The sequence below is a fragment of the Drosophila navojoa genome, chromosome X (genome assembly GCF_054131105.1).
Source record: "Drosophila navojoa isolate 15081-1374.11 chromosome X, UAZ_NAV_1.0, whole genome shotgun sequence".
In the NCBI taxonomy this organism is placed as follows: domain Eukaryota; kingdom Metazoa; phylum Arthropoda; class Insecta; order Diptera; family Drosophilidae; genus Drosophila; species Drosophila navojoa.
The window spans coordinates 7,200,714-7,214,990 of NC_142895.1; the positions used below are offsets into that span (position 1 = coordinate 7,200,714).

Sequence of the window (14,277 nt, forward strand, 5' to 3'; positions counted from 1 at the left end):
ATACGTCCGTCCATCCGTTCGAACGTCCGTCCATTTGTCCTTCAATTCGACCCTCTGTCCGTCCGTCCGTCCCTCCATCCGTTTATATGGCCCTCCATCTCTCCATCCGGCTGTACGTCTTTGCATCCGTTCCTCTGTCCGTCTTTCCTTCCATCCCTCTGTCCATGCAACCGTCCGTCTTGTCCGTCCCTCCGTTTGTTCGTCCCATTTTCGAGTTGATTGAAAACGCTAAGGGCATTTCGTAGTCGGTCAGTGCCGACTAGATCACTCCTACGTGTTGTTTTTGATGGTGCATGAGCGGCGGAAACGGATACAAATATTTCGTATTTTTCGGTATTATGGACTTCATCTAGCTGGGATTTGTGGCATAAACCAACAAAAGCCGACAAGCGAGCAGGTGTTGCAAACAGCAGGGCGGCCATCAGGCGTCGGGAGGGGTGGCGGCAGGGGTGCTCTAAATGTAGACAAATTGCGTAAAAGGCACGTCCCACATAAAGCAGCATAAAAATTACTTTAAAATACAGACAGAGCCGAGAGCCACACACAATTTCCTGACGCAGACATGACGCAGGCGACCCTACCAAAAAAGACAGACAGACAGAGAGAGGGAGAGAGAGAGAGAGGGAGAAGGACATAGACACTGACAGCGGGACATCAGCTGGGAGAAACAAGTTAACTTGACCGAAAGCTAAATTTAAATATTTGCACTCAAAATCGATGCGAAATGTTTTGTGAAACAAAAGAAACTTTGCACCGAAAACATGGGAATAAATGGAAAATTGAGTGCAAACAGTGAAAAATTCGTTTAGACTGAATGATGTCATTAAACAATCAACGCCCACGCACTTACGCAGGGCTCAGCTGAAGTCAGCTCGAGTGTGACAAACATTGTTGATGCATAAAAATCACTCATACGCAGCGTGTACCATGTTCGGTCGATTCCGTGCGGTTCCGTGCGGTTCCGTGCGTTACCGACCGCACAGTCGTCGTCGCCAGTTGCCACCTACTTGCAAAATTTACTTTTTAGTTGCATTCTCCTTGCAGCACAATGCTGCATCCATTAAATGCCAAGTGCAAAGTGCAACAAAAGTGCTCCACAAATGACAGCGCGTCTGTGGGTGGATACTAAAAAGGCAAGTATGTAGCAAAAGCACACAGAGTATTTATATATATATATGTGTGTGTGTATACTATATATAAATGTGAGTCGGGCAAGAATCGAAGAGAGAGAGAGAGAGAGAGAGAGAGAGAGAGTATGACACGCACTGGAGACCTGGAGGGTTTTCGGCGCTGCAGCTGCTACCATTGACAATTCTAAAGAAATTTATGTTCGAGTGAACTTAACAAAAAGATGTGCAACTGCACAAACACACACACACATACACACACATGCACATGTGATACGCCCACATATAGCCATTGGGATGAGTACTTGGCTGTTGCTATTGCTGACCTGATTGCTGTTTAGCTGATAAGTTTCAGCTCCTACAAGCCGCTGCACATGCGGCACGAACAGCAGCAGCAGCAGCAGCAGCAGCAGCCACAGCCGCAGCAGCAGCGGCAGCGGCAGCCAGTCAGGCTGGCAGCTCGGCAGCCTGGGGGCAGCGTAAGCGTCACTTATCAAGTGATTTATGTTTGTAATTTACTAGTGCACTACACTGAGAATGGCAGAGTGAAAAAGAGAGCGAGAGAGAGTGGGAGTGGGGAGTGGGGAGTGGGAGTGGCTGAGCGAGTGCTGCCTAGCCTAGTGGGCCAACACAAGTCCCAAAAGTCTGCAATGGCAAATTGTCAAACAATGCGATGCTTTTATTAGCCAAAGTCAAAGCACTGAACTGCCATTGGCGGGCATTCGAGAACCTAAATGTTAACCCAAGCCCGAAACCCAATTCCGGTCCCAGGCCAGGCCCACTCCCAATGCCAGTTGCCGTCCCTGGGCATGCCACATTACTATTACTGTCAAGTGCCGTCGCCTACGTTCGTTCAATTCCAGCCCGCGAAATGTTATTAACTGGCTCTGGGATTCGGCACAGGCTTCCAACTTAATTAGCAGACGGCCAAGGCCAAGCACACAATGCTATCTTCACTTTGCGTGTAATCGCTGGCCTCCCACGGCACACTTGACCGTCATTACTCCCAAGGAGAAGCTCATTTGCTTCACTAGAGTGTGGGAGAGGGGAAGGAGAGGGGAAGGAGAGGGGAAGGAGAAAGAGAGAGAGAGAGAGAAAGAGAGAGATGGAGCAATAGGAATAGGTAATACTCCACTCGCCATTAGCGACTCTCCAGCAAACACTTTTTACAAAACAGTCTCCACTAATCGCTCTCTGTAGTCTTTAATCTCCACTATCCAGTTTCTATTCTCCATTATCCACTCTACATTCATCACCAACCACTTTCTCCTAAACACTCTCCACTAAGCAGTCTCCTAACTCCACTTTCAACTCTCTCCTCTTACTTACTCTCTACTACATTCCATTTTCCATATCCCATAGTCCACTCTTCTTTCTTCACATACCACTCTTCACTCTCCACTATCCACTCTACATTCTCCACCAACCACTTTCTACTAAACACTCTCCACTAATCAGTATCCTAACTTGACTCTCCACTCTTCAACTCTCTTTCAACTCTTTACTCGGCACTTTCTATTTTGAATTCTTCACTAACCACCAGGAACTCTCCACTATACAGCCTCCATTCTCCGCTCGCTAATCTCCACTTCCCTATCAAACACCCTCAACTCTCCACTTACAACTCTTTACTCACCGTTCTCCACTCTACATTCTCCACTTCCTCATAATCCAATCTTCTTTTACCACTCTCCTTTCTCCACTATCCTCTCTACATTCTCCACTTCCCCAATCTTCACTTACCACTCTCCTTTCTCCACCATCCACTCTAAATTCTTCACTTCCCACTTTTCACTAACCACCATCTACTACATTTTTCACTAGCCAGTCTCCTATCTCCACTTTCAACTCTTTAATCTCAACTCTCCACTCTTCACCCGGCACTTTCTATTTTCGATTCCCCACCAACCGCCAACAACTCTCCACTACCCAGTATCCACTATCCAATCTCCACTCTCTATTCTACACTCTCTACTCTCCACTTTCCACTCTGGATCCTGGTTAGTCGTTAGCCGTTATCATCGCTCGTGCGTCTGCTGTATTGTGGTTTTGTTAAGCTGTCTGCCATGTTTTTTCCACCTGCTCTCGCTGCTTCTTCTCATTCGCCTGTGCACCTTTGTCTAGCTAAAGCTGGCCACGATTATAAGGAGCGCAGCAGCAGCATCTGCCTGCATTTATTTTTTTTAGTCTACACTCAACGCTTGCTTTGTAATCAAAAACCGTTTGTAAATTGTGGCGAATAGGGGCGAGCCCAGGTGAGCGGGCGTGAGCAGCTGTTTTTTGCGGGTAACGGCACTTTTAATTAGCGCACTTCGAAGCTCACTTTATCAGGTGAAATGCACAGCGGGCAGCAGCACCACCAGCAGCACCAGCAGCAGAGATTCCGTCCGTTCGCTTCCTTCTACCTCATTTCCGTTTCATCCAATTACGGTCGCTTTGTCACTATTTGCATTCAGCTGGTGAGCTTATACAAACTTGCAACATTTCACAAATACACGAGTGCAACACCCAAACACACACACACACACACAGATATAGATAGTCTGGGTGACCATCGAGTGTAAGTGAGGCCAACGGCATCTAAAAGTTCAACCTATCATCGTGCTGATAATTCCATTAATTTTGTTGCCATATTTTGCCATTGATTTTTATTTTCAATTTAAAGTTAGCAAAATTGAAGGAAATTTTATAGGAATTTTGATGAAAATTGTAAATTATTAAAGTATATTAAATGGCGTACTATGTTGAATATTCAGGCATTTAAATATTATTCATTACTTAAGTAATTGTTGAGTTATTTCATTGTTAAGTTATTCAGTTCATTCAAATCATTCTAAAGCATTCAAAGCAGTTTGAATATTGAAGCATTCATAGAAAAATTCGTTTCATATACATGCGAAATTCTCTATTTAAAATTCCAACATTTAAATATTATGAACAACATAATTTCTACCAAAGTAATGTTCATTAATAATTATAGGAATCTTGCTCAGTCAGTCGCAGCTTCTCAACTTGAAGCACCTCCAATTGGATTCCAACTGGGACAATACCTGGCCAGAAGCATTTGAGCATGTCATCAGCCCATAATTAAAGATCTGAGAGCAGTTTTAGCTGAAATTCCGTTTGTCATTAACTGATGTAAAAGCAGCTCGTATGCTCCATTTGTGAATTGTTCCGGCAATTTTTGAAGTCGGGCGATTTGCTGCTGTGGCTCTGGCTCTGGCTGTGGCTCTAGGGAGCCGGGTAGATGGGCAATACTTTCTGGCTCAACTCTTAACTCGAGCATGGTGAGTAAATTGTCGAATTTTGCGACTTGCGGCAAGTGGCGGCACTTGGGCTCCGTTCTGCTGATGCTGCCACAATAATCCAGCAACGGTGGCAAGTTGGCACTTCTGGCTAATGGCCATAATGTGCACTCATGGCATAATTTTGTGCCGTTGTGCCGTTGTCTTGCACGCGTCGCTGGAGTTTTCGGGCTCTTTGCTAGTTGTTTGGCATCTCTGGCGCATAATGTCGTTTATCGGCAAAGCCTGTGCGGAAAGCACATAAATACACACACACAGGGGGAGATGGAGGGAGACAGAGAGTGGGGTAGGGGGAGAGGGATAGTGTATGTATATCTACTGTCTTGTACGGGGGCACTATGTCAGTCCAGATATTGGTGTCGTGCCATCATTTTACCAAATGTTTGCCGACTGTCAGCTGAGCTCAGCTTTTAGCCAAGCCAAAAATCGACGCGCAGCAAAATAAATTCAAGTTCGGTTCAGCAAAAGCCATTCTAAACCAAGTCTCAACTGTCGCTTAGCTTGATCAGCTAGAAAATACCCTATATTTGCTATAAATACTATATGAGAATCGCATAGAGCGGCAGTTTACAGCAACTAGCAAATAGTCTGCATGCAATAAGGTCAACTGTAGGCAGAACACAATTCAAATTTGATAATCGAGCACTTAATGCTATATGAAAATCACATGGACCTTCAGTACAAAAATCTCTGACTATATTATCTATATTGGTTGGGTGGAAGGAAGTCTATAGAACAATAAAAATACTTTCATATACAACATGATTACTGCGTGAGAATCGCATAGAACGGCAGATTGCATTACCTAGAATATACCTCGCATATATGGAACTTGGTTCAATCTAAACAACGGGCAGTAAAAAGTAATTATTGAACAATATAAATTTTATATTTTAGCTTTAAGCACTATATGAGAAGCATAACGAGCGGCGCTGGAGATTAAGTGAAGAGGAAGAGGCAAGTGAAGGAGAAATAGAGAAACAATTGTTACAATTTGACATTCAAGTTACAAATATTATTTGAGAAGCACAGTAGAGCGGCGCTGGAGTATTGAGTAAAGAGGAAATTATAAGTAAAGGGGAAATAGCGAAACTCTTGCCAATATAATTATACCACGCTCTATATTCTATACTCAAAATATCATTTCGATTTTCAATTTGCGAATATTATATGAGAATCACATAGAGCGGTGGTTGATTTACATAGCTTAAATTAACTGGAAAAGCAAGAGATTTCGAGAGTTGGACACATGTAAACCTTTTTCCAATGTCATTTCAGTTAGACTAAGAGACAAAGCTAAAGAAATCAATCACTAAAAATTATAATATTTAGGTATATATATAGAACCACACAGCATTCAAATAACGCTTCAATTGTTGACTCCGTTTGGATTTACGTCCAGTTATATTATCCGTGCACTTGCAGCAGCACAAGAGCACAGGGATGGAGTGAAACTATTCTACTGTGTACTTACCACATCGATGATTTGCATAAGTGTGAGACCGAAACTCAATTGCAGTGGATCGGATTCGTTGACCACGGGCCGCTCCAAGCTGTTGTAGTTGTCCAGCAGAGCGTGCAGGAGGCGCTTCTCGTGCGGTCCAGCTGAGCAGGCTGCAAGCAGAGTAGATGAAATCGAGAAGTTCTTAGATGTGTGTGTGCGTGTGTGTATGGTCAGGTGAGTTGTCAGCTAAGGTCATTGGAGCATTAAAAGGGGGGAGAGAGAGAGAGAAAGACAGAAAAATAAAAACGAACGAAAGGGAGAAGAAAAATGTTTTAACTTCGACTTGCAACTCAATTGAATTTTATGAAACTCTCGCAATGACTTTCTGCCGGGCTTAGGGCCAGCCAGCCGTGGCAGGCAGTTTAGCCTGCATTAACGTATCGTTGGCATTGTAGCTGTCACAGCCCCCCCACCCCCCACCCCACCAGCTGCAGCAGTTCCCCAGCGTGCGCCCCTCGATGCTGGCGCTGCTTGTTGCTGCTGCCAATTAAATTTGTTCAACCAATAAGTGGCTTTGGTTTGGCTTGACGTTGGCAACAGCTTTAGCCCCAACAGCTTATGCCACAGCCAAAGCCGCAGTCCCAGCCACAGCAGCAGCAGCAGGAGCGGCAGCAGGAGTAGCACCTGGCTACAGATTCTGCGTTCTGTGCCCTCTCGCCCCAGCTGATGTTGCTCCTGCAGCTTATAAAGGGCATCGTGGCACACCGTGGCCAGGGGATTTCTTCTATTTACTTATTTATTATTATATCTATATTTTTTTTTCTTATTTTGCAACGGCTTCTGACATTTGTAATTGTAGGTGGTCTGCGCTGCTATTGAGAAATATTCATAGATCGGACCTTGAGCTGAAGCCAATGAGCTTAGTATTTCACTCCCCCTCCGCCTGTCCCTCCCCAGCGCCCGCGCGTAGTGTGGCTTCAACAATTGACTTTAAGCCGCCGTCTAAATTAGCCCTCAGGGGGAGGCGTGCGGCCGGCAGTATGTGTGGTTGTTAGAAGCCAAACAGCGTGTAAGCCCTTAAATTGGCCTAGGCTTAGGTGCGCCCAGCCACAGGTGCCGAATTAGAAATGGGTTTTTGATTTTAAAGCTTTCAGAATTATGAATTCGCTCAATAAGCCCTTAGCTATAGATTATTTTGGTCTTTCAAGTGCGTAAATATATATTATATATGTATGTTATCTTTTTGCATATCTATGAGTGCCTTAAAGCATTACCCAAACAACATGTAGCTGCATCGCCCCTTCTATGCGATTCTCTACCACTTAAGTTTGGACAACGAATATTATTAAATAATATTATTATAAGAGTTTTAAGTATATACATACATATAAATATTTATATATATATATATTTTTCTGCGATTGTCATGCGTGAATATTTTAATATAAAAAGCTTAAAGAACCATATATACATATATAGTCGAGTCTTGATAATTTCCACCCCGCTAAATTGAAAATTGAAATTGAAAATGCGTTTTCAATAAATCTCGATAATTTGATTTTCTGTGTTAATCGAACAGAAACTGATCCCCTTGCATTTCGAATTATCGGGATTCGACTGTATAGCTAGAGAATCTTTCTCTGCGATTCTCATGCATGTGAAGTCTCGAAAATACATATATACATATTACGCCTTCCAATTAAACGAGTTTGACGTCGACACATATTAATAATAATAAGGCTTTTTCACATATATTGATATAGTACCTTTCTATGTGATTCTCATGTACACAATAGAGAGCTATATTAACATTAAAACAAAGTTAGCGAGTCCACCTATCAATGTGATGGTCTTGCACTCCCTTGAGATCTACAAGTATGAATAGTTGCTTAAAGTTTTTTGCGTTCTTCCACTCGATTCTCATGCATATATAAGCTCAGTGCGGCTCTCTATGCGATTCTCTTGCACTTAAACAGCTGTTTTCGTCCTTCGAAATTTCCTAACGAAATTTCGACTGCAACTCGAATTGCTTAATGTGATTTCGATAGTGATTGGCGGACGGCTTGGCGCAAACTTTGTGGAAATTGGCTAGTTAATTTGATAGCTTTGACTGGTAATTTGGTGCATCCAGAGGCGGCCTAGCTGGCAGCCAGGAGGCAGTCAGTGGGCTCAATTAGGACAATTACTTAAGGAAGCAGAGTGCAAACGGCGCAAGCTGCGGCGCCTTGCGGTGCATATTAAAGGACAATCAGTGGCCAGTGCGGCACGTGCTCGCAATTGACCAAAAGTTGCAGCTGGCCGGCAACAAAACGAAATAAAATGAAAGCGGACGACGGCCGACGGCCGACGGCCGTGGAGTGGAAGGTAAACAGAAACTAAATAATTCATGGCATGCTTAAGGCACATTTCCAGCTGTCGGCGCGCCCCAAACTCCATTCAAGTTTAGTTTATTGATGTGCCAAAAACTTTGCATCATGCTGGAGCACGTGAAGCTGCTGCCGTGGCGGGAGCGGGGAAGGGGGATCGGTTGGTGCGGCTGAACGGCATCGAACTGCCTTCACAACTGTTCGCACTTACCAATACCAACAAACGACACACACACACACACACGTACATACAGACTTCATAACTATTTGCCACTCAGCCCAGCTTAGCTCAGCTCACCACACCCCTCTCCATCTCACCACACTTCATCTCATCTCTTCTCAACTCACCTCAACTCCTGCTGTCAGCCAACAGCAATCATAGGCCAAAAGTTTTCAAGTACGCGCATGTGTGTGTGTGTGCTCGAGTGTCTGCGTGCGTGTGTGTGAATCTACATAAATTTATTTGCTCTGCAAATATTGATAGACTTTTAATGGCTGCTGCCATATAGACTGACGCCCAGGGGCAACGCATTTATAATTTCTGCTGCAGTAGTTGGCAAACTGTATTAGCTTCGTAATCGATTCGGCATTTCAATTAGCATTCCCAGAACGGATTCAGCCACAGCATGAACTGAATGCGAGAGAGCTTCGGCAGCGATAATGTTTGTGTTTGAGTTTAGCTGCGATGAACAGATCTTCTACTTCGATTTCCTATCAACTGGGAATGTTCTCTTGGCAAGTAAACATTTCCCTTTTCCCTAAAAATAACTTTTATCTATTGAGATGGACGCCACATTTCTTAAACATCTGTCGCAATTTCCATGCTATATATATATTGAGCTTTAAGCTATTAGAGACTGTGATTCGCATCTGCATAGAGTAGAAACTATTAAGCAGATCCTAATTATAGTCAGCTTCGATCTGGTATCGATTTGGTATCCAAAACCTGCCAGTGAAAAATCACAGGGTATTTTTCGATAGACCGGAGCGCCATAGAGGAGCTCAATATTTATGTTGTTTGCCTAGACTATGAAAAATACTATAATATTCACTTATACGTATACGTAATTCTTTGCTCTCTATGACCTTGACACACACACACACAGACATGCTTGCACTATGAATTCGTTTAATTTCGCATTTGATGGCCATAAAGCGAGCAAATCAGATCACGTAGGCGACGCTTTGAAGTGTTTAGAGTCTCGCCTCAGTTGGCCACATGTCTGATTATCCGTGGCAAGTGTGGATTGCCATTTGGCTAACAGCAGCAGCAGCAGCAGCAGCAGCAGCAGCAGCAGCAGCAGCAGCAGCAGCAGCAGCAGTAGCAGGAGCAGCAGGAGCAGCATCTCTTTGTCGTGGCCATATTAATGAATGCCATTAGCGGACTACGTGCGGCCTTGTTGCCATTTGCTCTCGGCCATAATCGAAGCTTTGTAGGCACTAAAGTGTCGCCCATTAACGGTTGCATGCGGCAGAGCAGCAGGCAGCAGGAGCAGCAGGCAGCAGCAGGAGTTGAGCTGAGTTGAGTTCCCTGCAAATCCAGGCGCTGCTGCTGCTGCTGCTGCTGCTGCTGCTGGCATCAACAACAACATTTAATGGCTAATTGCAATTAATTGCTCAATTAAGTGCCACGCCCCGGCACAACAGTGCGCCCGGCTCAAGGGCTTGCTCTCGCTCTGGGTCTCGGCCTCGGCTTGAGCTTGCTTGTCACAAAATTGACGCATTTGCCACCAGCAGAGGCGGGGGAGGCGTGGCCTGGTTGCAGGACTGCAGGCAGTGGCCCCGCAGCTAAAAGCTGTTTGCCATAAATTATGCATGCCACACACACACACACACAAACACACACCACTTGACACTGACAGTGGCAGTGGCCCCCGTGGCAAACGCCAGCGGCATGTGGCATGTGGCAAGTGGCACTGCATTATCATGCAGAATATGTAATAATCGCAATAAATTTGATCACCTATGCCATATTGTGAGTCTCTGTCTGTCTGTCTGTCCCCCCCCCCCCCCCTCGCTCCCTCGCCCTGTTAACCACTTGATGTAGTATCCATTTCCATACCAATTGATCTAATATTTCAGTCCAAGCACAGTTCAGGCTGAGAGCACCCTCTTCTCTCTCTGTCTTTCTCTCTCTCTCTCTCTAGCAGCTGCTGTTGGCCATTAAAAACAACTTGATTTGGTTAGCTAATTATACAGCTAATACAGAAACTTGTTACTATAACTCGAAATTGGCCTAAATACACCACCTTCCGTCTGCCGTCTGCCGCTAGCCCCAAACCAGCGCACAGTGGCGAAAATTAAGAATTTTTCTGGCATAATTTCATTAATGATTACGATAAGTCTTTGCATTACTTATTATATAGGCTAAAATATTTATTTTTATTATAGCTAATGTAAAGGCTTGCCAGAAAAATAGATACAGATTAAGCCTATCTCTATATCTCTTTTTTTTTTTTTTTTTTTTTTTTTATACCCGAAATATCACGAGAAATTCAAAAAGATGCATATTATTACTGTTTCACATAAAATTCCTATTCATTGAAATTACTTACTTTTAACATTAATAATATAATAATTGTTTAATATAATCATAATTTTAATACAAATTGTTTACTTGATACATATAAAAAAAAAAATAAAAAATAAAAAAATCAAGTAAAGTTTAATTAAAAACATAAACGAGTAATAACATTGCAGTCGGGCATTATTGACTGCAGAATACTCATTCACGGCCCAAACTCAGTCATAACCATTTTACCATCTGCCACGCCCCCCTTCACATTCTAGTGTTTAGGTATTTAGCACTTTCTACTAATAGTACTTCCTTTTCTTTTAGAGCATTCGTACAACATTTCAAATCTCTAGATCTCGAGTTTATGCCAAATAAAACGGCCCTTGCGCCCATTGTGAATCGGCCAAAGTTGAGTTCGCGCCGCATTAAAATTTTACGCATTAACGGCAAAATTATACGAAATCATTTTCGGAATGCAATAAATGAGGCCGCAAGTTAATTCGAGAGCGTGCGCGCTGCTCAAATAAAATGTAATGTCCTCTGGATGGCGCTTTAAATGAGCAGCCCAGCAGCCCAGCAGCCCAGCATCCCAGCATCCCAGCAGCCACTAATGTCGCACCCAACAGATAGCAGACGCTGTCCCAGCGCCCACTCGTCCGCCCAGGACCGATAAGTCGCGGTCGTGCCAGAAATTTAATCGAAATGCCCTGTGTGTCTCTCTGTCTCCCTCTATCTGTCTCACTCTCTCTCTCTCTCTCTAATTGTGTGAGTCTCGGTTTGCTTGCCTTGGTCTATGTCGCCCACATTGCTTCAACAAAAGACTCTACGATAGCATTGTAATTATATTCGTGTGACTGTGTGTGTGTGTGTGTGAATGTGTGCGCGTGTGTGTGCGCGCATATAATTACAAAGATATAACTGTGCGTGTGCGTGTGCGTGTGGGTGTGCCTATCACAACACTATCAATAGCTATATGTATTGCACGGAGCTCAGTCGCTCCAGCAAGACGTGCCAGAAGCTAACAAGAGCCAGACAATCCCGAGTTTGCACTTCAGGCTCTCCAGTCAGCCGAGGCGTTAAGTCCTGTCTTATGTCAAGTCCCAACTTGGCATTTATCGATACATTCAATACGATATGATGCTTAGTAGGGGAAGGTATATTCTGGAATCATCGGGCTTAGATCAGAGACAACCCTCATCCAGACTTGATGATTCCAGAACAGAACTACTGCAACAACTAAATAACAATAACTAAATATTTATCAAATTCAGTTGAACTGATGACCCAAAAATTGTAATTTGTTGTCGATAAACTCCCCTGGAATAACCTATTCTCTCTTATCTTCCCAGCCTTTGTGTTTGATTCAGTTGAAACTCAAAATAAGTATACATTGTCTCATAAAAAATAATAAATAAATTAATAATTTGAAGCTCTATTTAAACCTTTAGTATATTTATTAAATATATACCTATATTTACTAATTTTCCAGTTTCCGAATCGAATTTACATTTCGTGCGTCTGGCACTGTGTAAATATTTACATATTCTCACATTGATTCGCAGAGTCTTATTGCAAGGACTCAATACTCTGGTTCTTTCTCTTGCTCTCGCTTCCTCTCTTCAAGTCCCTTTCTCCATCTCTGTCTTGCTGCTAGCTTACCTAGCTTCAAGGCTCGAACATTTCTAAAATATTTATTGCCAAACGCCCACTACGCCATTGCGTTTATTTGCCAAAAGTGAAACAGAAACCGCCAGGCGCACATAAATTACACCACAATACGCAATAACAAACAATCACAACGACGACGAGGACGAGGACGAGGACGACAATTGCTAAATAGTTTCGCTGCTGTTTGCGTGGGTGACTGTCTCTGGCCTCGCCCCGTTGCAGTCTCCCCCTCTCTCGCTCTCTCTCTCTCTCTCGCTCTCTCTCTCTTTGTGGCTGCCTTGCTGTCTTCAGCTGCAGCTGATTTAATTTTAGATACGCATAATAATTGTGCGGCATCTAGGCGCTGTGGCACATGGCCCGGGCTGGGGGCATCTCAAAAGTATTTGCATAGAGCACTTGGCCAATTCCCGAGACACTGGCGTGTGGGGGCGTGGCCAGATTAAGCAGTCGTGGCTGCTCAAGGCGCGCTGCTGGCGCCACTCAAATTGACGCTTCACATGCGGGCATGGCCTGGCCAGGATGGCGCAAGTAACGGTCACTTCCGTCACATCCGTCAGCATAACATCCGCAAGCATTTCAACAGCTTCCGCTGGGGCAGGCGTTGCTGCTGCTCCTGCTGCTGCTCCTGCTGCTGCTCGTGTTGCTTACTCCTGCTGCTGCTGCTGCTGCTGTTGCTGCTGTTGATGACAACTCGTTAGTGTGTTTTGCCTTTGGCCAGCGGCGACCCTCAAATTGTGGTAGGTGTGCTGGCGTTGGGGTATGCCCGTCAAGCAGCCCCGGAAACGGGCAGCCAAATTAATGTTAACGAGCCAAGTTAAATGGTTAAATTGTTTCTAGCAGCACACACACACACACACACTCACAGCAGCAGGAGCAGCAGAAGGAGCAGCAGCAGGAGTAGCAACAGCTGACAGACTCTGCAATGCGGGCTACGGGTTACGGGTTAAGTGATAGCCACATGCGCCACGGCAACATCTTACCTCATCTGTCTCGCTCGCTCTGTCGGTCTCTTCCTCTCCGTCTCACTCTCTCTTTCTGGCACCTGTCACTGCCTGTTGTTCGTATCAGCTGCGCCAAAGTTTTGCTCACCTTTTCTCTCCTTTTCACCTGTTTGCATGCCTGTGTTTTTTTTTTGTTCGTTTCTTCTTCTTCTTCCTTTCCCTTTCCCTTTTCGGCTGTCTGTTTGCGTGTTCGCTTATCGCTAACAGCCTTCAATTTAACAATTTCACTTTGTCACGTGCCCGAGCTCCGGTTGCCACACCCACACACACACACACACACACCTACAGCCAATTGCCCTCCTAGAGCCAAAATATTTAATTTTTATCTTTTTCATCGCGCTTTGTTGTTGGCCGTAAAAGTTTTTGCACCCTCGTGCTGCTGCCACGTTCTTGTACTTTAAATGTCGTCTTGCCAGTTAGCCCATTGTTCACAGCACACCCACACACACACACACTCTCTGTCTCTCTCTCTCCTCTCTTTCAAGTATTTTATTTAGCGATTTCGATCTTGAAGCTTTCAGCTATGCGGCAACAATTTATTTCGCTAATTGAAAATTTGTTAAAATTTTCTTTTAATATACAAAGCAATTTATTAGAGTAGATCGAGTATTTATAGCGCAATGCCCGACTAGCTATATACCCGGTAGAGTCATGATGAGAGAAATTAACTAATGAAGCCTAAAGACGATTAGAAACGAAGTACATCATATAATCAGCTGTCTACTTAGTCTATTTTTTTTCGAGTAGTGTATCTATAGGGGCATATCCGACTAGTTTGATACCCCGTAAAGTCACACAGAGAGTTTGATCTGAGAGAAACTAAGAACTGACTTAAATTTGTATGGAGAAAC

At 44.1% G+C, this 14,277-nt stretch overlaps 1 protein-coding gene across 1 annotated transcript in view; it reads right to left on the minus strand.

Annotated features, from left to right (window-relative positions):
- The window catches only part of nAChRalpha7 (nicotinic Acetylcholine Receptor alpha7), a 162,084-nt gene that overhangs the window by 73,503 nt on the left and 74,304 nt on the right, over positions 1-14,277 (minus strand). The window contains 1 exon segment of the mRNA XM_089263333.1: positions 5,907-6,046. Within this exon segment, the coding sequence (XP_089119459.1) occupies positions 5,907-6,046 (140 nt within the window).